The sequence below is a fragment of the Callorhinchus milii genome, unplaced genomic scaffold (assembly GCF_018977255.1).
Source record: "Callorhinchus milii isolate IMCB2004 unplaced genomic scaffold, IMCB_Cmil_1.0 Scaffold4, whole genome shotgun sequence".
NCBI classification, from domain to species: domain Eukaryota; kingdom Metazoa; phylum Chordata; class Chondrichthyes; order Chimaeriformes; family Callorhinchidae; genus Callorhinchus; species Callorhinchus milii.
In genome coordinates, this window is record NW_024704745.1 from 16,354,394 (window position 1) to 16,377,717 (window position 23,324).

General features: G+C 43.1%; 1 protein-coding gene across 1 annotated transcript in view; it reads right to left on the bottom strand.

Annotated features, from left to right (window-relative positions):
* Positions 1–22,321, bottom strand: part of cep126 (centrosomal protein 126) — a 37,854-nt gene extending 15,533 nt beyond the window's left edge. The window contains exons 1-5 of the mRNA XM_042334074.1: positions 22,292–22,321; positions 20,289–20,408; positions 14,768–14,919; positions 12,379–12,484; positions 11,452–11,659 (exon numbers count right to left, since the gene is read on the bottom strand). Of these exons, the coding sequence (XP_042190008.1) occupies positions 11,452–11,659; positions 12,379–12,484; positions 14,768–14,919; positions 20,289–20,408; positions 22,292–22,305 (600 nt within the window). The 5' untranslated portion in view covers positions 22,306–22,321. The remainder of the gene's footprint in view (positions 1–11,451; positions 11,660–12,378; positions 12,485–14,767; positions 14,920–20,288; positions 20,409–22,291) is intronic.
* Positions 22,322–23,324: the final 1,003 nt, after the last annotated feature.

Below are 23,324 nucleotides of genomic sequence, written 5' to 3' on the forward strand. Positions count from 1 at the left end.
ATTTGATATAGCGCTTTTCACGTCGGGAGGACGTCCCAAAGCGCTTCACAGAACACACTGTAAAGTGAATTGACTGTATATTTGTGGGCGAACACGGCAGCCAATTGCGCACAGCAATGTCCCACAAAGTGTCGTAGATTGAAAATGCCCAATTTTATTATTGTTTTTGGTTTTGGAGGGATTATTATTAGGCTCTGTGTGGAGTAAGGAAACTTGCCCAAGGTTTCGCCCTCTGCCTGGAATTGAACTCGGGTCTCTCACTTGCAAAGCGAGTGCTCTAACCACTGAGCTTCATGACTCCACAGTAGCTACAGCTACTGTTACTCACCTATACATAGAACTTCCTGAGATATTTATTGGAATGGAATGCACACCCTCCCCCTGGATGGATGGATGCATTCTGCTTACCTAATTCCAGAGAATATTAGGTGCACATTGTCAAGAGCCAAGGTTTGGGGATCCCAGAGTGCGCATAGCTTGCCAATGAGCCAGACTGGCTGAGCTGCGCTGGAGTACTGAGGAGCCACATGGCACAGGAACTGGATTACCCGAGATCACCGCAGAGAGTTGGCTCGATCCTGACATTCCATTGCCAAACATGCCATTTTGGAGCCAATTCAGCTCCAAGGACACCCTGCTTACTGCCCTCTCCACCCAAAGGAAAGATCTGTTTCAAGACCTTTCAGGGTGCTTTTGGCGCATCCTCCCAACATGAATTGTGCTATATAAATCAAAACTTGTACTGTATTTTTAAAACAATGTACTGCATTTAAATCATTTAGAGTTATGAAACCGACAGACTGTATTTTAAACTAGGCCTCAAAATTACTATAGCATCACAGTTTGGAAATACAATATAGTGAATATAGTGTAGCTGTTAGTTGAAGGTCTTTTCATTTTTTNATGTGATCGATACTCCCTATAGTACTCTGATTTGAGTTCTCGTGTTGATACAATGGACAAAATCAGTGCTGGGAAATGTGAGGGAATTTTAATTAATAAAGTAAAATAGGTAAATGCAGAGATACCATTTAATTCAGGATTGCCTTTGTTATTCAAACTCAAAGAGCTTGAAAGAGTCCTACAAATGCTGATAACTTTAGATCTGAATTTTCATTTTGTAAAAGAATTATACAATTTATGCAGCCAAAAGCAACAACAACAAATTACATTTGTATAGCTCCTTTCACGCCAAGAGGACATCCCTAGAAATGTTCATGCAAACATTTTGAAGCAAAAACGCAGTACTCCAAAGTCTCATTCGAAAGCTAACATTGCAGCTTCAAAGGGAAAGCCTTTTACCTTACCAATCTTTTGTAAATAAGAAGAAAGTTAATTACCAGGGGGAACTTCTGCTTGCTCAGTGTTCAGGGAAAATTCTCACAGTATTTCCTTTAGGATTTAGGTTTTATGTGGAGGATGTAACCTTGATTAAATGTGCAACAAAGATGAGAACTCCATGCAAAGCTATTGGCAATTGAAATGTTTTGAGTAAAAGAGAAACCAAATCAAAGATGGGTGGGGGGGTGGGGGCGAGGGAGGTGGATCCAGTGAACGATAATTTTCTGCCCTTCACAAAATTATAACTTCAGAATAAAATTTTCATTTTGCAAAATAATGATTTATGCAGCCTACTCCCACACCCCATGTTTCAATTCCTGCTAAATGTTTCATATTGAGTCTAGTCCAAAGAATATTATGTTAAGCAACAATTACGCACTGTTGAAATGAGTATATTGGTGTTGTATAGTACATATATTTAAAGGGTACTTTTTACATTATTTTTTCCAGTGCCATGGACAAATGTATTTGCTTGAGAGCTGTCAATGGGGAATTTTGTCAAGCACACCCAAAAATAATATATAACAGTAATAGTAATATTACAGAACTGTAGTTAAGAAATTCCAAACATTTAAGCAGCTTCATTATTGTAATATTAGTGTTTCTTTCAATATTAATGTGTGAGCTGAAAATGTACAAATCCAGTCAGCCGATAGAGACAGCAGTCTCTTTAGAACTCTCCAGTTAAAGGTTACATAATACAGCTTCACATTATTCCTAGCTTATAATCATAATAAACCTTGCATTTGATATAGCACTTTATCGGGTCTCAAAATGCTTCACAGGATTTTGTGTAAAGTGGAGAGATTGTATTTTGTAGAAAATGCAAATCTTAACATATTTATTATGAAAAAATCAGCATTTGAACATTTAATTCCTACATAATGTACACCTTCATCGCTATAAAAAACATATTCTTTAAAATTTCTTGTTTTGTTGAGGCATCAGTGATCACTGCTGGATTCCTTTTTGCAGCAGAAAATATTTCCATTTTGGCAAATAAACACTCCATGTAAGACTAAGGGCCAGCCATAATAAATGAAGCTGATGATTATTTACAAACTGTTGTAAGCAGAGGGTGTTTACCAAGAACGATCTGGCACACATTTTGCAATAAAGGTTAAAATAAGGCCAGCTGTCTGAGGAAAGATATAAGCTTTCTGCAACTATTGCCTCTTGTCAGCAAAGCTTATGTTGTAAACAGAGGGTGTTGATTAGGCAGGTCTGTACAAAGTAGATCTTCAGGGTAAATCATAGATCAATTTCAGTTAAAAAGGCTCAACTGTAAGGCTCTTAAATTTCAACAAGAAAACACATGCAACCATACAACACCATACATAAAAAGTTTTGAATGGATAGAGCACAAAGAGATCTCTGCTCATAAATGTGACTGCGCAAGTAAAGTTCATCTGTTTTTCGTCATCCTTTTGTTCATTTATATCAACAGTAAGATATAATAAAATAATAATACTTGCATTTGATATTGTACTTTCCATGAGGAGGAAGTCTAAAAGCACTTCACAGGATTTATTGTAAAGTGTAGTGACTGTATTTTGTTGGCAAAAAGAATATACTCTATCACGTAACCATTTAAAAGACCCATTCAGATTTTTTCTCTTGGCTACAAGAATCATTCATAGATTTATATTTTGTGTAAAATATTTTAAAAACTACATAAGAACATAAGAATTTCCTAGGTGAAAGAAGACAAAAGTCCATCTAGTTTGCCTTCCACCATCCTGGCACTCGCTTGACATGCCATGTCCCATGCATAAAAGCACGTTCCTCCTCTTTGACCGTGCTTTCGATCTCCCTGCTTCTCCCCCTGCCCTCCACCCTCCCCAACCTCGACCCCCAGCTCGGGTCCGAAACTCCGTCTGTCCAGCGCCTTGGGACGTCCTCCCGAAGTGAAAGGCGCTATACAAATATAATTTTGTTGTTGTTGTTATACATGTGTTACTCTGCTGATGGCTTTGGGCGTCAGCTTAATTTGAGGAACAACCCAGGCTCTTTCCATTGCAACATCTTTAAAATATAATTGAGAACAAGGATAAAAGGCTCCTTTCTTCAAATGTGGGTAACCACACTGGAATTAGATAATGCAAGAGCATCAATCCTCTGCAGTGATCTGTTTTTAGAATGTTAAACGTCGATCATATATTAAGAAATATATTTTTAAAAATATGAACAAAATTAAGTTGGCACTTCCAACTAATCCATATGTCTTTCAAATGCTGTTATCAAAAGAAATGGACCAGGATATTAAAATGCAGTTTAATTCTAGAATATTAAGGGGAGAGAAGGAGACTAAGTGATACAATTGGTTAGCATATTGTTCTTTCAGTTCTCAGACTCTGGGATCCAGGCTTGAATCCAGACCAAAATAATGTGATGAAAATCTCCTTTGCTGATTAGAAAGAACCTTAGTTAAATAAGTTTGACAGGATGAGCCTTGTTTGTAGTGGATAAAAGTCCATTTCACAAAGCTCTCATAATGCAGAACAGATTGCTAGTCTTTTGCAGAAAGCCCATCAGGATACCAGGTTTAGAAAATGGAAAAACTTACATTTCTTTTAGTTTGAGGTTAAGAGAGATTTGCTCCGCTTCTGTCTTATGTTATATGTCATAAGTTCATTGCTTGGTACTGACACTGTTTGCCAAAATTGAGGAGTTGCATCCCCAAGCACCTGACATTCTGAAACTAAAATGGCTCAAACCCCAATATTAAGTGTGTGTGTAAGGTGGGGGGGGCGGTTAGGAAAATCATTCCATGAGAAACTCTGATAACACGACTGTCTCAGTTTTAATCTGTAATTGATGGGAAAAAGGATGGTTGCCAACAATGATTTCAAATCCGTTTGCTGCTAATTTATAATAAAATAATAATAATCCTTGCATTTGATATAGCGCTTTTCACGTCTTCTAGATGTCTCAAAACGCTTCACAGAATATACTGTAAAGTGAATTGACTGTATATTTGTGGGCGAACGCAGCAGCCACTTGCGCACAGCAATGTCCCACAAACAGTCGTAGATTGAAAATGACCAATTTATTATTGTTTTTGTTTTTGGAGGGATTATTGTGCAATATATTGCACAAATTGCTTCAAAAGATCCCAATGCACCTATGTCAGACAAACAGTGCAATGCTTCTTCTGCTTTTACATAATAAATATTTAGGTGCTGCATCCTACAGTTTTCATTTCTTATATAAGACCATTTAGTGGCTATCAATGGCATAACCACAATAGAGCAATGGTGCAGACATGCCAGGGCCCATGAGATTATAGGGACCCAACCAATTGGTGAATGACTTGTGTTCTCTGATTCCCCATTTCAATTTGACTGCGTCCCGCTTGTGCTTTGCCAGGGAGAGAGAGAACACGAGGAGACAGAGACGGTAAAGGTAAGCAAATTTTAGATTCTTGCACCAGGGTACCTCGGGGCCCTGACATGCCATTGCCTGGTGACTACCCTGCTGCTTGTGTAAATTTATCTTTCTTGCAATATAAAATTGCAAATTCTTTCTTATTCCCTACATCAATTACAATTTAAGGGCATTAGAGTAACGTCTTTGCAAGCAACAGTCTCACAGATTCTGTAACCAGACAGTCAATCCCCTATGAGAGGTGTGGCTCTCTTACTATTTTATGTCCTTGCAGAACTGCAAACTCTAGGGTTAATAATACATACCTCATTTTTAAGTTATTAATACATTAGCCATAAACTTATCCTATGTTACCGGAATCACTCAAAATAGCCAATTTCATAAGTTGCAATAGATCAAAGTAATTACTGATATTTTTACCTAAAAAGTTACAATATAGCAGACATGACTAGGCACATACACTCCTAAAATGCACAATAAATGTGTACTCTAAGCTAATAAACAGTCCTTGGTGGGTGGTTTTATCCTTGTATCTCTGCAGATTCTGTCCTTTTCTGCAATAGGCTCCATCCCTTCTGGTCTTTGTGGTCTAGTGCTGGCCTTTGTATAAGTCGCGAAACTACTCACGAAAAGAACTTTTAGAAAGAAGAGAATCTTGTGCTCATAAATCCTTAAGTGAAAAAATCTTTAAAAGGCTCCAAGCTTCCTGCAAGGTAGCAAAGGAGATTTTTAAAAAATCACTCCCTATGAAACAGCAAAGAGATCTCAACCAATGGAACAAAAACATTTTTTTATATAACTCACTATAAAATCTCCATGGGCTGGGTTATCTGTCCAGCTGTGACACAGACACGAGAATAAACAAAACAGAAGTTAACATCTATCTAAAACGTAAACTAAAGATCACATATATGTTTTTTTGCTAAATATTTTATCACAAAGCACAATTTTGATTTTTGTGTACTTTTTTAACTTTATATATAAGGCTGCAAATGGGGGGTTGGGAGGAAGGCATTATGTTCTGACAAACAGTTAAAAAAAAGATTTATTGGGAACAATAATATTGCACTGTAGTAATAAGCATTTTAATGAAAAAAGTAAAAGGCAAAAACTGTCTTTGGAGAAAAAGTTAACAAATCATAACAGACTTGGGAGTCTCTCTGATAACATGTGATGCATGACTACATAATTAATCATTTTTTATTCCTTTTGGAATAGTATGCTATTTTATACTCCAAATCCTTTACTAAATAGGTAAACACTTACCTTATCTACTGATATGTGGTGCTTAATGGAATATATTTATAGGGCAAAGAAGATATTTTAAAAGTGAGATGCTATTGGGTTATTTTCAGAATAAATCTGAATTATTTATTCTGTCCCTAGTAATGGTCCCTATTATTATGATGATTATTATATAGTCACCTTTTCACCAACTGATATTGTATCATAAGCTGCACACAATTTACGTCTATGGGCTACAGTGATTACTTACGAGTCTCAAACAATGAGCCATTAAAAGGAACGTTAGTATTGATGGGTATGTACATACCACTGTTTTAGTAAATTATATTACTGTCAATAATACTTCAGTAAGGATGACATTATGCAATAACAACAAACAGGCTGGACATTGATATTCATGTGGAGTCCTGTAGCGCAGTGGTAAGAGCATTCGCTTTGCAAGTGAGAGACCTGAGTTCAATTCCAGGCAGAGGGCGAAACCTTGGGCAAGTTTCCTTACACCACATGCCTAATAATAATCCCTCCAAAAAAACAAAAACAATAATAAAATTGGTCATTTTCAATCTACGACTGTTTGTGGGACATTGCTGTGTGCAATTGACTGCCGTGTTTCGCCCACAAATATACAGTCAATTCACTTTACAGTATATTCCGTGAAGCGCTTTGAGACGTCTAGAAGACGTGAAAACGCTATATCAAATGCAAGGATTATTATTATTATTATTCAACTACACATATTTGTAATGTGTAGATTGTGACAATTTAATGAGTTTATAATCTTATGTGACATTTTGGTGCAGAAACCAATGCTTAGAAGTATCCAAATCAAACGGAATTCCATGCATTCCACCTACACATGGAAATTCCCAAGATATTTATTGAAATGGAATCCACACTCTATCCCTGGAGAGAATTCCGTTCCCCCAGTGACTGATCTGCTCTTCCAAGTACTGCCATTGAGTCAACCTCCAAGGAGATTTTACTTCCCTCCCCCGCACCCACCGGAGGATAATAGAGGGGGTGCAGAGGTTTGGCGTATCAGCAAAGGAGGAACTGGGACTTTTTCCACTGGAACAAAAAAGGTTGAGGGGTAATTTGATGGAGCTCCCTAAAATTATGAGGTGTTTTGATAGTCAATAGGGAGAAATTATTTCCATTGGTGGGTGGGTAAGTCGTCAACAACAACATAATTACATTTGTTAATTCAGTGACTAGAGGGCATTCTTTTAACACAATTAGCAAATGAGCAAATGGTTAGGTTAGGAAAACCTTTTCACGCAGAGTAGTTAGGATATGGAACGCACTTCTGGGAGTGACTGTTGAGGCAGAATCCATGACGGCTTTCAAAAGGGAACAAGAAAAATATCTCAAAAACAAAAGGTTACAAGGTTATGGCTTAGGTAATGGGACTGCAAGGATTGCTCTTAAAAGAAAGAGTTGCTCTTAAAAGAGCCAGCACAGACACAATGAGCCAAATGGTGCTTTTCTGTGCTGTAAATTTCTATGGCTCTAGGATAGAGGAAACGTATCTATGGTTCTATGGTCCTGTGAGAGATAAAAAAAAACACCCCTGCAACAGAATGAAGATAATATATATCTTAAAACTTTTAAAAACAAGCATAGTAACAGCTGTCAGTGGGACTCGCCACTGTTGTTGGTGAAATTTAACGACATCAACAAGAACAAATTCCATTTATTTGTATAGCGCCTTTCAGGTCGGGAGGATGTCCCAAATCGCAGGATAGTCAGGGATTTGGACCCAAGCAGGGGCTTGGGATCAGTGGGGTGGAGGGCAGGAGGGGCACCTGAAGGCGTGACAGGGTCATGGAGTGTGGGAGAGGACATGAGCTGCAGAGTTCTGGATGATCTGCAGCTTGTGGAGGGCAGAGTTGGGAAGGCCGACAAGCAGGGAGTTGGAGTAATTGAGCCTAGATGCGATAAATGTGTGGATGAAGTTTTTGGCGGTCTGAGGCAGTGGCGGAGCTGGGTAATGCTGCAGAGGTGGGAGAAGGCAGAGCGGGACATGGCACGGTTGTGGGATAGAAAGGACAGTTGAGGGTCAAACAAGACGCCAAGGTTATGGATTGGCTCAGTAAGGTGGAGTGTACAGCCACGTCCCACTGACTGATTTTATCTGGGGTATTGTTAGCCAGGACACTGGTAGAAACTCCCTTCTCTATTCAAATAGTGTCATGGAATTTTTAATGTTCACCTGATCAGGCACAAATGGGGCCTCGTTTCATCCTAACAACAACAACCTGCTTTTATAATAATGCCCTGCATGTTGGGCGGAGTCTCTGAGCGCTTAACAATGACGGAGCCCGATGCCGAGCCAGGGAGAGGGGGAAGGTGACCCTAGGCACGGTCGAAGAGGAAGGTATTCAGGCGCAACCTGAAAATGGGGAAAGAGGAGGCGAGGCAAAGGGATTGAGGGAAGCAGTTCCATAGCTTCAGAACATAGTTGCTTAAGGCACACCTGCCAATGCTGGAGCAGAGGATTTGAGGGACAAGGAGGAGGCTGGAGCCAGTAGAGTGGAGGCAGCGAGTAGTGCTGTGAGGAGAGAGGAGGTTGGAGAGATAGGTGGGGTGCCAAGGCGTAGACGGATGTAAATGCTAGAGTGAGGATCTTGAAGTCGATCCGTTCTGTGACAGCGAGCCAGTGGAGTTTGACAAGGACTGAGGTAATTGGGGTGCAGAATTTAGTGCGGATGAGAATGTGGGCGGCGGAGTTTTGGATGAGTTGAATTTTGTGAATAGTGTAGGAGTGGAGACCGGCTAGGAAGGCGTTTGAGTAATCCAGCCAAGAGGTGACAAAGGCGTGGACAAGGGTTTCGGTAGCTTGTGGAGTGTAGTACTGTTGGAGATGGGCAATGAGGTGGAGGAAAGGGGTCTTGGCTAGGGACTGGTTATAGGGGAGGAACAATAACTGTGGATTGAACCTGATGCCTAACAATGGCACTTCCAACAATGCAGCACAGGAAGGAACATTACAATAACATCAACTTACATTATTATATGCTTATTAACTTGACATTGTCGAAGATAATGTATAAAAAAAGCCTTTTGTGCAAAGGAATAAGCACGCACAACTTAGGTGACCGACTGACCCGACCCACACTGGAACCCAACCTACACTGCAAAATCAAAATAAAATTCAACACTTCAATGCTGAAATGTAGACAACATTTCTTGTCACACAAACTGTTTTGATCAGTGTAAAGAGATTCTGATAGAGCAAAAGGATCAAAGACAACACAGTAATAAGAGATATATCTGAAGGTTTGGACCAGCCTGGCCTTTTTGATTCCCACTTACTACACCTTAATGAAACCGACTAGTAATCAAAGTATTCCATCTAGTGGCATAAGTAAGAACTGGTGAAGCTCCTCCAGTGAGCAGCAGACCAGTGTCATCTAGAGTTCTGAATCAATATTAATCTAAGTTCAGCTTTGGAAGGTGCTGCAAGCTTTTATAATCGCCTGCTGCTGCTATTTGTTTTCTTTGAGGTACAAAAACAGTTCAGGATGCAATGATATTACACATTGTGATGTTTTAACACACTGGAAGTTGAGAGTACTGATTTATTTGACTGCAGGTATCTCAACACCAGTTAATCTACTGTGACAATCATTATTTATTGAGCTAAATGTTATCAAGGTGTTTACAATACCCATTCTGCTGAACTCTAATGTTGATTGCTTTGCACACAAAGTGATACATGAAAATACCAGCATGTGAGTTCTTTTAATTTTAAGACATAACAGATAACGGATGAACATTGCTTTGAGCAGCACCGGTTTGTATTATTGATGTTCCTGTCAAAAAATATTTCTGTGGTTTGTTTTACAGGAGTCCTGTAGCTCAGTGGTTAGAGCACTCGCTTTGCAAGCGAGAGACCTGAGTTCAATTCCAGGCAGGGCGAAACCTTGGGCAAGTTTCCCTACTCCACACGCCTAATAATAATCCCTCCAAAAAAACAAAAAAACAATAATAAATTGGTCATTTTCAATCTACGACTGTTTGTGGGACATTGCTGTGCGCAATTGGCTGCCGCGTTCTCCCACAAATATACAGTCAATTCACTTTACAGTGTGTTCTGTGAAGCGCTTTGGGACGTCCTCCCGACGTGAAAAGCGCTATATCAAATGCAAGGATTATTATTATTATTATTATTATTACATCTTCTGCTAGCATACAACCTCAGTTTGCTGTCAGTCATTCTCATTGAAAGCAAGAAATTTATTGAATTTCTGGTATTCAAAACCCCCAAAACCTGTTCAGCTGCCTTTCCCCTCCCACCTTTCAGACCTTTGCCCATCTCCCCCTCATCTGTTGTATGAAACATACCACCTACAACTAGTTGTTACAGATTAAACAGGATCACCAAGCTTCTTACATAGTGCATAGTTGATTATTTTTTGTTTGGCTGGATGTCTTATATATGTGGAAACCCATCACCTTGTTTAAGAGTATCTAAACCAGACTGAGAGTTCCATAGACAAGGAAATTCCAGTGTTTGGAATGGAATGTGCATTCTCTCCCTGGAGAGGCGTGTCCTGCTTACCTAATTCCGAAGAGTAACAACAACTTGAATTTACATAACGCCCCTTATGCAGGGTAGAGTCCCAGAGCGGAGCATGACACCGAATCGGGGGGAGGGGGAAGTGACCGTAGGCACGGTCGAAAAGGAAGGTTTTCAGGTGCGACCTGAAGATGGGGAAGGAAGGTGCAAGGTAGAGGGACTACTGGGCATAGGTAGCCAAGAGTCGAGGTTTGTTAACCCCAGAATGTGAGCTGGGATACTGCTGCAGCTTTAAGCAACTAAAACCGCAAAGTTTGCTATTGAAAGCACTGTCCGACAAGTTTCCTGCTGCATGTCCAGGGCTTTGGCTTGCAGTTCACACGAGCTGAGTAGGAAGAATCACTGGCACTTTAAATCCTACCTCTGAGCCAGATTGGCTGGTGTGTCATCAATTTTGCCCTGGAGTACTGTGGACCCGTCTGTTTCAGGAATGGACTCCTGAGACTGCCACAGAGGATTGACTCGATTTTGATATTCCGTTACCAAGCATGTCACCATAAAGCCAGTTTAGCTACAAGGAGACCCTGCTTACCTCCTCCCACCCCCGAGACGATAGTTAATTTTCATTGATGTAGATTGGTAAAGATTTCTATCCTTTCATGAACATTCACCATTGTACTCATTTTATCATTACAGAATGACACAGTAAACCAATTGCGAATTTGTGATTATTAATATCCAAAGAAACGTAATATCTCTAAGAATAGTCCATGCAGGATATCAAACAGAACTGTTATATAAAATAACCAATTATGTAGAAAACTACCATGAGCCTTTCCAAATTTGTCATATACCTTCATAGAATTGTACACCGTGAAAGGAGGCTATTCTGCTCCTTGTAAAATTATTAAATAATTTCTATAAGACAAGGCTAGAAAGATAAAGACCTAGAGTACCTGTAAACTACTTAGTTGTTGTTCTTCCAGAAGTCGCTGGGTCTCCTCCAGCTCCTGATGAAAGCGTGTCCGGCCAATATTCAGATTTATTCCACTCTGCTCCCTCACGAGCGTGGCATAAGACATAGTTTCCAATAGCTGCTTCTTATATCGAGAACTATTTCTACTCTCTCTAGGAGTCGATAAATTCGGAGATGAATCAGCAGTCCTAAGAAAACAGGTCCAACAGTAATATAGATCAAATTTAACATCTTAAGGGACCTCCAGACTCAACTTCTTAAACTTACTCCTCACCAACCTTCCTAGTTCCAACATTCGCCTGGAATTCGCTGGATCCTTAGCTGCACCAAACTCTGAATATCCATAACCCCATTCATCATTGATCCCCACTGGCTCCTAATGAATCAACTTCAAGGGCCTTATCCTCACCTATAAACCCTTTCACGCCCAAACACCTCGCTATCTTTGTAATTTTGTCCTATGCATCCTATGTCTTCTGTGCATCCCCACCCATCAGTGTCACCATCAGTGGCTGAGCCTTGAACAACTACGCCCACAACTTCTGGAACTCCTCCGTCTTGCTTCTTCTTTATCTGTCTTTAAATCCCTCTGAAAACTGACATCTTTGACTGAATCTACGGTCACCATCTCCCTCCCTCTCCTCCTCCCAGCGCCTTGGGACGTCCTCCTGACGTGAAAGGCGCTCAATAAATGGAATCTTGTTGTTGTTGTTGTTGTTATGCTTGACATCCGACTTTGTCTTTGTGAAGTATTCTGAGACATCATCATACGTGCATTATAAATGAGTTGTTAATCAAGTTCAAGTTAGATAAACTGCTCACATCTACATTGCTTTTGACTTTCAGTGTGTTAAACAAAAACTTTGGATCCTATTTGAATTCAGTGAATGAACACTCATTTTCTTACCTATTACTGATTGTGTTTCTTGCTAAAGAAGACAACTGAGATGAATAAAATGACCCTTGAATCTGTTCAAGTGCTTCCTCTAAATAAGGAATCGATTTTCTGTAAACTAAATGGAACAGAAAAAAGTTCAATATCCTCGTAGGCAATTACAATTTCTTTTAATTTACGGAAGGGAAAGTAGATTGCAAAACATTAATTTCAGGAATTTGCCTCTTTATTCTCTCCGTGGGCATAGACAACGTCGACCACTTTATCCTTTTCCACCTGCTCTCCTCTCTGCTCCACCCTCTCGATTCTATCCTAGTTTTACTCCTACCTATCTCAGCATCTCCACTTTGTTTCTTCAAACTGCTTCTCCTCCAGCTCCCGCAGAATCACATGCAGTGTTTCTCGGGACTATCCTCAGTCCTCTCTCCTCTATCTATATGCTCCCGCTTGATGACATCATCCCCAGACACAAAGTTCACTTCCATATGTCTGTAAATATAACATCTAACTCTATCTCTCTGCTTCTCCCCTCCATTCCAGGACTACTGCTGTACTGACCTGTCAGACACCAAGTCATGGATGAGCTGCAACTTCAGTTAAACATTGACAAAGCAGAGATTCTGCTGCTTGGCTCCCACAGTGCCTTCTCACCTCAGGCACGGACTGCATCAACCTGGGTCGTCCATGCTTCAACACGACCAGGCTTGATTATATTCATGCAACAATCGCCAGACTCCTCAGCTCTTCTCTACACAAGCTGCAGATAATCCAAAATTCTGGACTGTTCCTCCTCTCTCACCAGGCTATCAGAGCCTCTCACCCCCATCCTTGCTTGGCTTCATTGGTTCCCCATCCCCCAGGGGATTGAATTCAAGATCCTCATTCTCACCTTGAAAATTCCTCTACAGAACTTGCCTGACCCTACCCCTACAACCCACTGCAACCCTACTATCCCAGCCACCCATTTCACTCAACAAACGCCCTATCCATCCCATCATTGACAGGCAGGCTTCCAGCCAGTAGTGTTTAAGCACCTTGGGACATTTTCCCGACATGAAAGCACTACATAAATGTAAATTTGTACTGTTGTATTCTGCCTTCGCTTTCTGGAACTCTATCCCAGAGCCCCTCCAACTCGCTCACTCCCTCATCTTGTTCAAAAGCCTGTCTTAAGGCCCGTCCCTCTATAAAAACAATATTATTCTTTTTCCATCCACACTTAATGTGCTCAGTCAGCAGTGTTAAGTGCTCTGAGGTACTCTCCTGACATGAAAGGTACTATGTAAATTTTATTGTAAGAGAACTCAGAACTGGTTGATCACGGTTTAGAGAAAATTGAGAATTGTGTTCTAGAGCAATGCTAAGCACATAGTAAACAAGGGAGTTACCCTAGGTAGACAAAAGGATTTTGGGTGTACTTTTAGGCAGCAGAATCAACAAGATCAACAAGAATAATCATTGTTACAGGGAAAAAAAAGTACATTGATCTGGAATATCAAAAAGTGATCTCTGCAATACGGAAATTTTCTTCTTCGATAGTCTTTCTGTACATTATATACCATGACATTACCTTAAGATTAAAGCTCTAGATTTTCAGTTTATCTAACTCATTGCTAAAACCCATCTGCTGCTACCCAAATGCAAGTGGATAAGTGAAAAGACCAATTGTTGGTACATCTGGTTTCCATAATTGCTCCACAGAAAGACCTTTTAGCATTATCGTGGGCAAGCAACTGAAAGAAAGTGACCTGATAGATTTGCGGCTACTGGAGGGCTTGAGGGACAAACAGGAGGCCGGAGCTGGACCAGCGGGTGGTGGAGGGGGGGAAGCAAATTGGATAGGTAGGGAGATGCGAGGGCATGAAGGTATTTGAAAATGAGTGAGAGGATCTTGAAGTCGATCTATTTGGTAATTGGTAACCAGTGCAGCCTGGCTCAGCATTGGTGGTGCTGGGGGCATAGATTCATTAACATAGATTAACATGAATCATAGGCACTGGTTTGATAGATAATCAATTGATTCGCTTTTCAAAGCCTGGGAGTTTTTTTTAACACACTATGAAAGGAACTGAAGAACATATTAACTTTTAGTAATTCAAGTCAAATATTCAGATTCAAATGAGGCTACCACCCAATGTCTATTTGCCAGGGATATATCCGATAATTGTCAGTGATCCCTTTACAAAAAAATGTAAGTTGAAATATATAAAATCAAATCCACGTTAAAATAAACTTTTTTCCCACAATCATTCGGGAATTTTAATAATAATTTAAATGAAGATCATTGCTAAATCACTTAACTTCAATGCTACTCTTCACGTTTTAGATAGATGAGTAGAAAAAACTCCATGGTCCAACTATTTTTTACCCCAAAAATGGGTTAATATAATTTCTCTCCAACCTGTATGGTTTTGTTTGCGCTGTGATGGTGGGAGGTGTGCTCGCTGAAACCTCTCAGTTGCATTCTGCTGTCTCAGTTTTCTTTCCTGAAGTACCTCCTCTCTAAACTTTTTTTCTTTTTCTGCATTCTCTCTGCATTTCTCCTCAAGGGCTCTGAAAACAATGCAAAATACTATACATGGTACAGCAGCCATATATTGATAGATAATTTCCAAGGTTTCTCTCTGCTTGAGATTACTTTCTCGTCATTCCTCTGGATATATTGAACATCGTAGAATCTCCTCCCTCCATTATAAAACACGGTCAAAATAGGGGAACTACATGCTCGCTCTCGACGATGTCATCCGCAGACATGGAGTCAACTTCCTCATGCGGATGACACCCAAATCTATTTCTCCTCCTCCAGCTGCGACTCTCAATCTGCTGATGTCCTGCCAGCTTGTTTGATGAACATCAAGGCCTGGATAAGCGCAAATTTCCTGCAGCTGAATGTCAGCAACATGGAACCCATAATCTTTGGCTCCTGTCAATGTCTTCTCTCCTGCAGGTCTCCCTCAGACTCACCGAACCCATGCACAGCTTAGGCATCAGGTTCAATCCCCAGCTTTCCTTTCTATCCCACATCCGCCCCCTGACCAGGACCACTTTTTTCCACCTTTGTCACGTTGCCCGCCTCCGTCCATACCTCACAACCAAAGCAGCTGAAACTCTCGTCCACACCTTTGTTGCTTCCCGAGCGGTCTCTTCCAATATGGTGTGTATGTGTCCACCATACATAAAATTCAATTAATTCAAATTTCCGCCGCCGGGATACTCACCTACAAAACTCTGTATCTCCATCACACCAGGCTCCACTGGCTCCCAGTTATGGAACTGATGATTTCAAGATCCTCTGACTTGTTTTCAAATCCCTTCATTCCTTCGCACCTCCCTACCTGTCCGATCTACTTGACACCCACTCCACCACCTGCTGCCTCTGCTCGTCTGGTTGAGGCCACTTGTTTGTGCCTTGTTCCCTCCGCTCCAGCATTGGTGGCTGTGCCTTCAGCCACTAACCCAGAGACTCTGGAACTCCCTCCCTCAATCCCTCCGCCTTGCTCCCTCCCTTCCCACCTTCGAATCCCGTCTAAGGCCCTTCCTTTTTTGATCGTGCTTACAGTATATTGATGTACTCTTTTATTTGTATAATTACTAGCTATTAGCTGCTCAATTGATAAGATTCTAAGATCCTCTTCCTGCGCCCACATTTGGGATGTTGTTTTAATATGAGGTACGGTTTTCTGAATGAATTACTTTTTTTNAAAAGAATAATTAAAGCTAGATCAATATTCAAAAAGACATTAAGAACCGTGAAATGCTACAAGGAGTCTTAGAGGATTACATGGGCAAGACAAAAGAACTGCTCCAAAGAGTCACACCCCGATACATGAATCACATTCAAAATATTGGTCACTGGGTTGACTGGATTCTCAGTGGAGAATAATGCTTAGTTCGATAGTAAAAGGTGAGAAATTTACAAAATGGAAAAATGTGGCCAAATATTCAAACTCCAAATTTTCTGTTTAGCCCTTTTTAGTGTGTCCTATTATTTGCCTGGTCCCCAGGTTTCTCATGCTAGCTTGTTTTCCCCTCCCTAACTCTGGGGATACTGGGCCCAATTAAGCCTCGCCATCCATGGCTGAGACCAACAAACGCTGTTCTATCCACTATAATTATGATAATAATAATCCATGCAGTAGATGTAATATTTTGGGAATTCCAAAAGGCATTTGATAAGGTATCACATAATAGACTAATGAATAAGGTCAGAGCATGTGGAGTCAGCAGAAAAGCAGCAGAATGGATAGAAAGCTGGCTACAAGACAGAAAACAGAGAGTAGGTGTAAAGAGTAACTACTCAGACTGGCAGAGGGTGGGAAGTGGTGTTCCACAAGGATCGGAATTGGGACCACTGTTGTTCACAATTTACATTAACGATTTGGACTCTGGGATTGTATTCTTAAAAGTACAATTTAAAAATTTGTGGACGACACCAAATTGGGGAGTGCAGTTAATACAGGGGAGGACTGCAACAAATTACAAGACATTAATAAACTTACTGAATGGGCATTTAATTGGCAAATGAATTTCAATATAGATAAGTGTGAGGTGGTACATTTTGGTAGGAGAAATAAGGAGGTCACGTGCTGCCTGGAAAATAAGAATATAAATGGAGTAGAGGAGCAAAAGGATCTAGCGATACAGATACATAAATTGCAAAAAGTGGCGATGCAGGTTACTAAGGCAATAAAAGAAGCAAACCGGTTATTGGGGTTCCTTTCTAGAGGGATAGAAATGAAAAACAGGGAAGTTATGCTAAACGTATATCGAACCTTGGTTAGACCACACTTAGAGTACTGGTCCCCATATTATATTATGGAGGCACTGGAGAGTTACAAGGAGATTTACATGCATGATACTGGAACTGCGAGGTTATACCATCAGGAAAGGCTGAACAAGCTTGGACTCTTTTCTCTTGAAAAGAGGTGACCTAATAGAGGTTTTTAAAATTATGATAGGATAGACATAGAGTAGATGTTTTCACTTGTGGGGGAGACCAAAACCAGGGGCCATAAATATAAAATAGTCACCAATAAATCAAATAGGGAACTCAGAAGAAACTTCTTTTCCCAGCGAGTGATGGGAATGTGGAACTTGCTACCACAAGGAGTAGTTGAGGCAAATAGCATAGATAATAATAATAATATAATAATAATCCTTGCATTTGTATAGTGCTTTTCACGTCTTCTAGACATCTCAAAGCGCTTCACAGAATATACTGTAAAGTGAATTGACTGTATATTTGTGGGCGAAATGCGGTAGTCAAATTGCGCACAGCAGTGTCCCACAAACAACATGGATTGAAGTGACCTTTTTTTTTCTTAAGGGATTATTACGAGGCGTGTGGAATAAGGAAACTTGCCCAAGCTTTTGCCCTGCCGGGAATCAAACCCAGATCTCTCGCTTGAGAGGCGAGTGCTCTAACCACTGCTCGAGCTACAGGACTCTAAACACACAGAAACCCTCTCCCCTCCCACGTACACAAACACCCTCTCCCCCACACACCCTCTCCCCCACACACCCTCTCCCTCACACACACACACCCTCTCCCACAAACCCCCTCTCCCACACCCCCCACCTCCCCCCCACACATACCCCTCTCCCACGCACACCCCCACCCCTCTTCCACACACACCCCCACCCCATCTCCCACACACCCACCCTCTCCCACACACACACCCACTCTCTCCCACATGCACACCCACCCTCTCCGCCCAAACATACACACACTCATTCCCCCCCACCCCCCCACACACACGCCCTCTCCCTCCCCCACACACACCTTCTCCCACACACACACACCCTCTCCCAGACACAGACACACACTCGCCTGGCCGTCCCCCTTCGTCCGACCGCCTTCGCCCGCCCTCCCTCCGCCCCCCCACCTCCTCACCCCCCTCCACCCACCGCCCCACCTCCTCGCCCCCCGCCCCAGCCCTCCTGACTCCCCTCCCGCCCGCCCGCCTTGCCTGCCCCTTGCCGCCCCCGCCCACCTGCCCCCCCTCACCCGCCTGCCCGCTCACCCTTGCCCGGCCGCCCCCCCCTCGCCCACCCGATGCATTTAAGGGGAAGCTAGATAAGTACATGAGGGTTGAGGAAGGGCAGGAGGAGGCTCACGTAGAGCATAAACACCGGCATAGACCAGTTGTGCCGAATGTCCTGTTTCTGTGCTGTATATTCTATGTAATTCTATGTATATTTTGTGGATGAAACGCGGCAGCCAATTATGCACAGCAGTGGCCCACAAACATTTGAGGATTGTGTGACCAAATTATCGTTATTTATTTATTTTGGAGGGATTATTACCCCTGAAAAAGCGATCCGCCAATCGACTAACTGTGTTCCTACTTACTGCTTGGTAAACAGAGATGTATGGAGTAAGGAAACTTGCCCAATATTTCGCTCTGCCCAGGAATCAAACCCAGGTCCTCTTGCTTGTGAGGCAAGTACTCTAACCACCGAGCTATAGTATACCATACTTACATTGACTATAGTTTCGTCATTCCTAAAACTGTAACTAGCATTGCCTGATAGATAACATCACTAGGGCAGCATTTTGAATTATGCCACTACATGCTGTATGTTTATCATTTGTTTTGTACAATCTGAAGCTTGGAGTTCTTTTCAGAACAAGTACTTGCCTAGACATGCTCCCTTATTCATTGCTTTTCTTTTGTGTTGCAAGTGATTCATGCAATTGCTTTTTCCTGCACTCTGATTGTAGATGTAGGGGCACTGCCAATTCTAAAAATTGATCACTCTTTAAATGACATATTACGATTGGCAACAATTAAAACAGAACCTAAAGAACCAGCATTAAAATAGGCATGGTATGATACACATCAAGGCAACACTTCCATGTTGCATTTTTTGAAAGCAAAATTAAATCTGGAGGCAGAAAGGACAGTGTTCAAAATATTTCCCCAAGGTATAGAAAATAAATGTTGTTTCTCAGCACTTCCAATATTGGGATGAATCCTCATTTCAATTACAGAGACCGGCCTCCTCTTACACAGGGCTCATTTGGTGACATTTGTTTGAAGTCTGGCCGCATCTCAAAGTGGCTTTAGTTTAGACGGATTGAGGGCTTTGGGCCCATTCAGAGCCAACCAAGCCATGGCAGCGGCTGGTTATCGTTCACTTATCAATATTAAACTTTCCTGGGGGTCAGGTATCTCCACATTAGCTTTCAGGACAATCCAATCTAAAGGTTCAGCCAACTTACACGAGAGAGATTTACTCGTGATTTATCTTGTGCCTTGGGTCGTTCTCTTGACGTGAAATGTAATTTTGTATTGTAATACTCCCATTATCTAGAAATCGGTTAGCTTCTTTCCGTATAGTACTGGGTACACTCAGCTAGTATATGAGAAGATCCTAGGTATAACATTAGGGTAAGGATTGATCAAAAGGGGAAAAGCCTTGAGATATAACCAAATAGGTTTTCTATATATATATTGGGAGCGCTTGGGAATACAAGAACAGGAGTAGGACATTTGGCGAGTCAAATTTGTTTAATTATTTTAATAGAACACAACAATTGTTTGATTTACATGGTCTTGAATTGTAATTAGGAAATACCTAAAGCTACGTGTGCAGAAGGCTGCAGTTAATTCACTTTACAGTAAATTCTGTAATATACTGTAAAGATGTTTCGAAGACTTGATAAGGCCCTATATCAAAATTAAGGATTATTATTATTATTATTTTTATTCAAAATTAGTCAAGGTTGAAACTTTGGAGCCAGCTCAGCTTCAAGGAGACCCCGCTTACCTCCTCTCCAAGGAGGATAGAAACATAAACAGTATCTTAACAAAACTAAAATTTTAAAAAAGTTTGTTTTTGATATTTTGTTTGTAATCCAGTGTTCCAAGAATCAAATAATTAACATTTTTTNCTACTACTTAATCTTTTCCACTTACCTTCTTCTTCGATTTGTCTCCAAAGTAAGTTTTCGAGCCATGGCTCGATTTGCTTTTTGCTCTTCCAGTAATATTTGGTGTTCTTCATCAAATTTAATTTTCGGTTGAATTTTTACACGCCTACCAGATGCAGGAGTTAAGGATAAATAAATACAGGAATAAACACCAAGAAAACAATTTCCATTATAGAAAAGAAAATCCTTTCTGTGTGGACCAGTTTGTTTTGCTAGAACTTGGCCTCTGGATCAGAAAGTTGTTTAAGACCAATGTTGATACTTGAGGTCATAACATAGGCTGACTGACACCTGTGCAGTTTGAGCGAGCCTGCTGATTTGTAAGAGGTGTTATCTTTTGAATGAGATGTTAAACTTGAGGTCCCAGCTCCCTGTTTTCTGGTGGACACCATCAACAACTTGCTTTTATATACCACCCGTCACATGGCGTAGCTTATCAGAGCGCTTAACAGTGGCAGAGCTTGATGCCGAGCTGGGGAACAGTGGGGTGGGGGGGCTGTGTGTGTGTGGGGGGGGAGAGGGCGTCTGTTTGTAAGGGACTTGGTGGGAGGAGGGAGCTTTCTTCAAGGGTGGAGGTGGATGTGAGAGGAGAGGGAGATAGAAAAATGGTGGGATGTGGCTTTGTCCGCGATGGGGAGCTCAGAGGCCGTGCGTAATAACGAGATCGAGGTTCTGGCCACAATTGTGGGTCAGGGACTTTACGTGGAAGATGACGTTAAGGGAGGTGAGGAGGGCTGTGAAATGTGAGGAGATGGGGCAAGGGGAGTTAAGGTGAAGACTGAAATCAACCATTAGATATCAATAATCTAATCTGATGGCACTATTTGTAAACAAATGAGAAAGGGAAGTGCTCTGCCTTCCACTCGGTGGCCAACATTCCTATAGACAAATGGACCATTTACCTTATGGCCGTTTATGGGGCTTTAATTGTCCTATTAGTCGTACATAGCTAATTGTGAAGCACTTTAAGAACTTTCAAAGTGATCCGGCGCTACAAAATACATGAGTGTGTGGGGAGGGGGAGTTTGAGTTTGAGAGGTGGCAGCGGGAATGAGAAAGATGGGGAAAGTTTGGGGTTTGATGTGGGGTCACTGTTTGACAGCATCCTCCCAACACATCCACAGTACAGGACTAGTTAAATCACAGACATATAATAATACAATAATAATCCTTGTATTTGACAACAGTGCTTTTCACGTCTTTTGAGACGTCTCAAAGCGCGTCGCACAAAATACGGTAAAGCGAATTGACTGCATATGTGTGGGCGCAACGCGGCACACGTACAGTACTGTATCAAATAGGATTTTCAAAGGAATGTTAGATGTGCGGATAGTAACGGTAACGGTGGTGATAACCCTTGTCGGTGATATCGCGCCTGATCGTGCTGCCGCGACGTCTCGAAGCCCTTCCCAGGACGTACCGCCGAGCGTATCCCGGGGTTGCCCCGCAAGCGGCTGCCGCGGAGCGGGCGGCGGCCGATTTGATCCGGGGCATTATTTGGAGTTGTGGCGACGGGAGGAAAAATCCGCAAGACATTTGCTTTGATTTGAAGGGTCGGCGTGAAACGTGAACTTTTCACGCGTTGCTGCGTGATGAGCCGAGGGAGGGAGGGAGGGAGGGAGAGAGAGAGAGAGAGAGGGAGAGAGAGAAAGAGAGAGACAGAAAGGAAGGAAGGAAGGAAGGAAGGAAGAGAGAGAGAGAGGAGAGAGAGAAGAAAGAAAGAAAGAAAGAAAGGAAAGAAAGAAAGGAAAGAAAGAAAGAAAGAAAGAAAGAAAGAAAGAAAGAAAGAAAGAAAGAAAGAGAGAGACAGAAAGAAAGAAAGAAAGAAAGAAAGAAAGAGGGAGAGAGGGAGGAAGGAAGGAAGAGAGAGAGAGAAAGAAAGAAAGAAAGAAAGAAAGAAAGAAGAGAGAGAGAGAAAGAAAGAAAGGAGGAGGGGAGGATCGAGGTGCAGTTCACAGACTGAAGCCACATGAGGTCAGTGAAGGATACGAGTAGGGCTCCATCCTCAGGCCGCCCCCCCCCCCCACCCACCCCGTCCCTCTGCCGCTCAGACGCTTCTCCTCGGCCGGACGCTGTCCCCTTTCCACACCGGCGGCCACTCCCGAGGAGCCGGCACCGAGACCGGCAACATCGCGGTTTCACTGCGGGAAGTCACCCCCGGGCCCGGTTACCAGTTCGCGAGCTGCTGCTGGGAGCCGAGTGTCGGGGCCCGACCGCGGGCGAGGCTCCGCCATCAGTGCGGCCACAGACTCGGCTTCCCTGGCAACGCGCATAGCAACCGCCCGCCCCGGGGGGGGGGGGGGGGGGACTGAGCCACTGACTGGGAAACAGAATGGGGCGGAGGGGGGGGAGAGAGCCGGGGGGGGGGGGGAGTGGGGGGGAGGGGGGGGGGGGGGGGGGGGGGGGGGGAGAGCCGGGGGGGGGGGGGGGGGGTGAGGGGGAGGGAGTGGGGGGGGGTGAGCCGGGAGGGGGGGGGGGGGGGAGGGGGGGGGGAGAGCCGGGGGAGTGGTGCGGGGGGAGAGCCGGGGGGAGTGGTGCGGGGGGAGAGCCGGGGGGAGTGGTGCGGGGGAGAGCCGGGGGGAGTGGTGCGGGGGGAGAGCCGGGGGAGTGGTGCGGGAGGAGAGCCGGCGGGAGTGGTGGGGAGGAGAGCCGGGGGGAGTGGTGCGGGGAGGAGAGCCGGGAGGGAATGGTGAGGGGGGGGGAGTGGTGCGGGGGGAGAGCCGGGGGGAGTGGTGCGGGGGGAGAGCCGGGTGGGGAGTGGTGCGGGGGGAGAGCCGGGGGGAGTGGTGAGTGGGGGGGGAGTGGTGCGGGGGAGAGCCGGGGGGGGGAGTGGCGGGGGGAGACGGGGGAGTGGCGGGGGGAGAGCCGGGGGAGTGGTGCGGGGGAGAGCCGGGGGGGAGTGGCGGGCGGGGAGATCGGGGGAGTGGCGGGGAGGGAGAAAGTGAGTGGTGGAGAGGGAGAATGTCTCAAGAGCACTTCATAAGAATGCCAAGGAGGAAGACAGAGATAGGGTTGTCGGCAA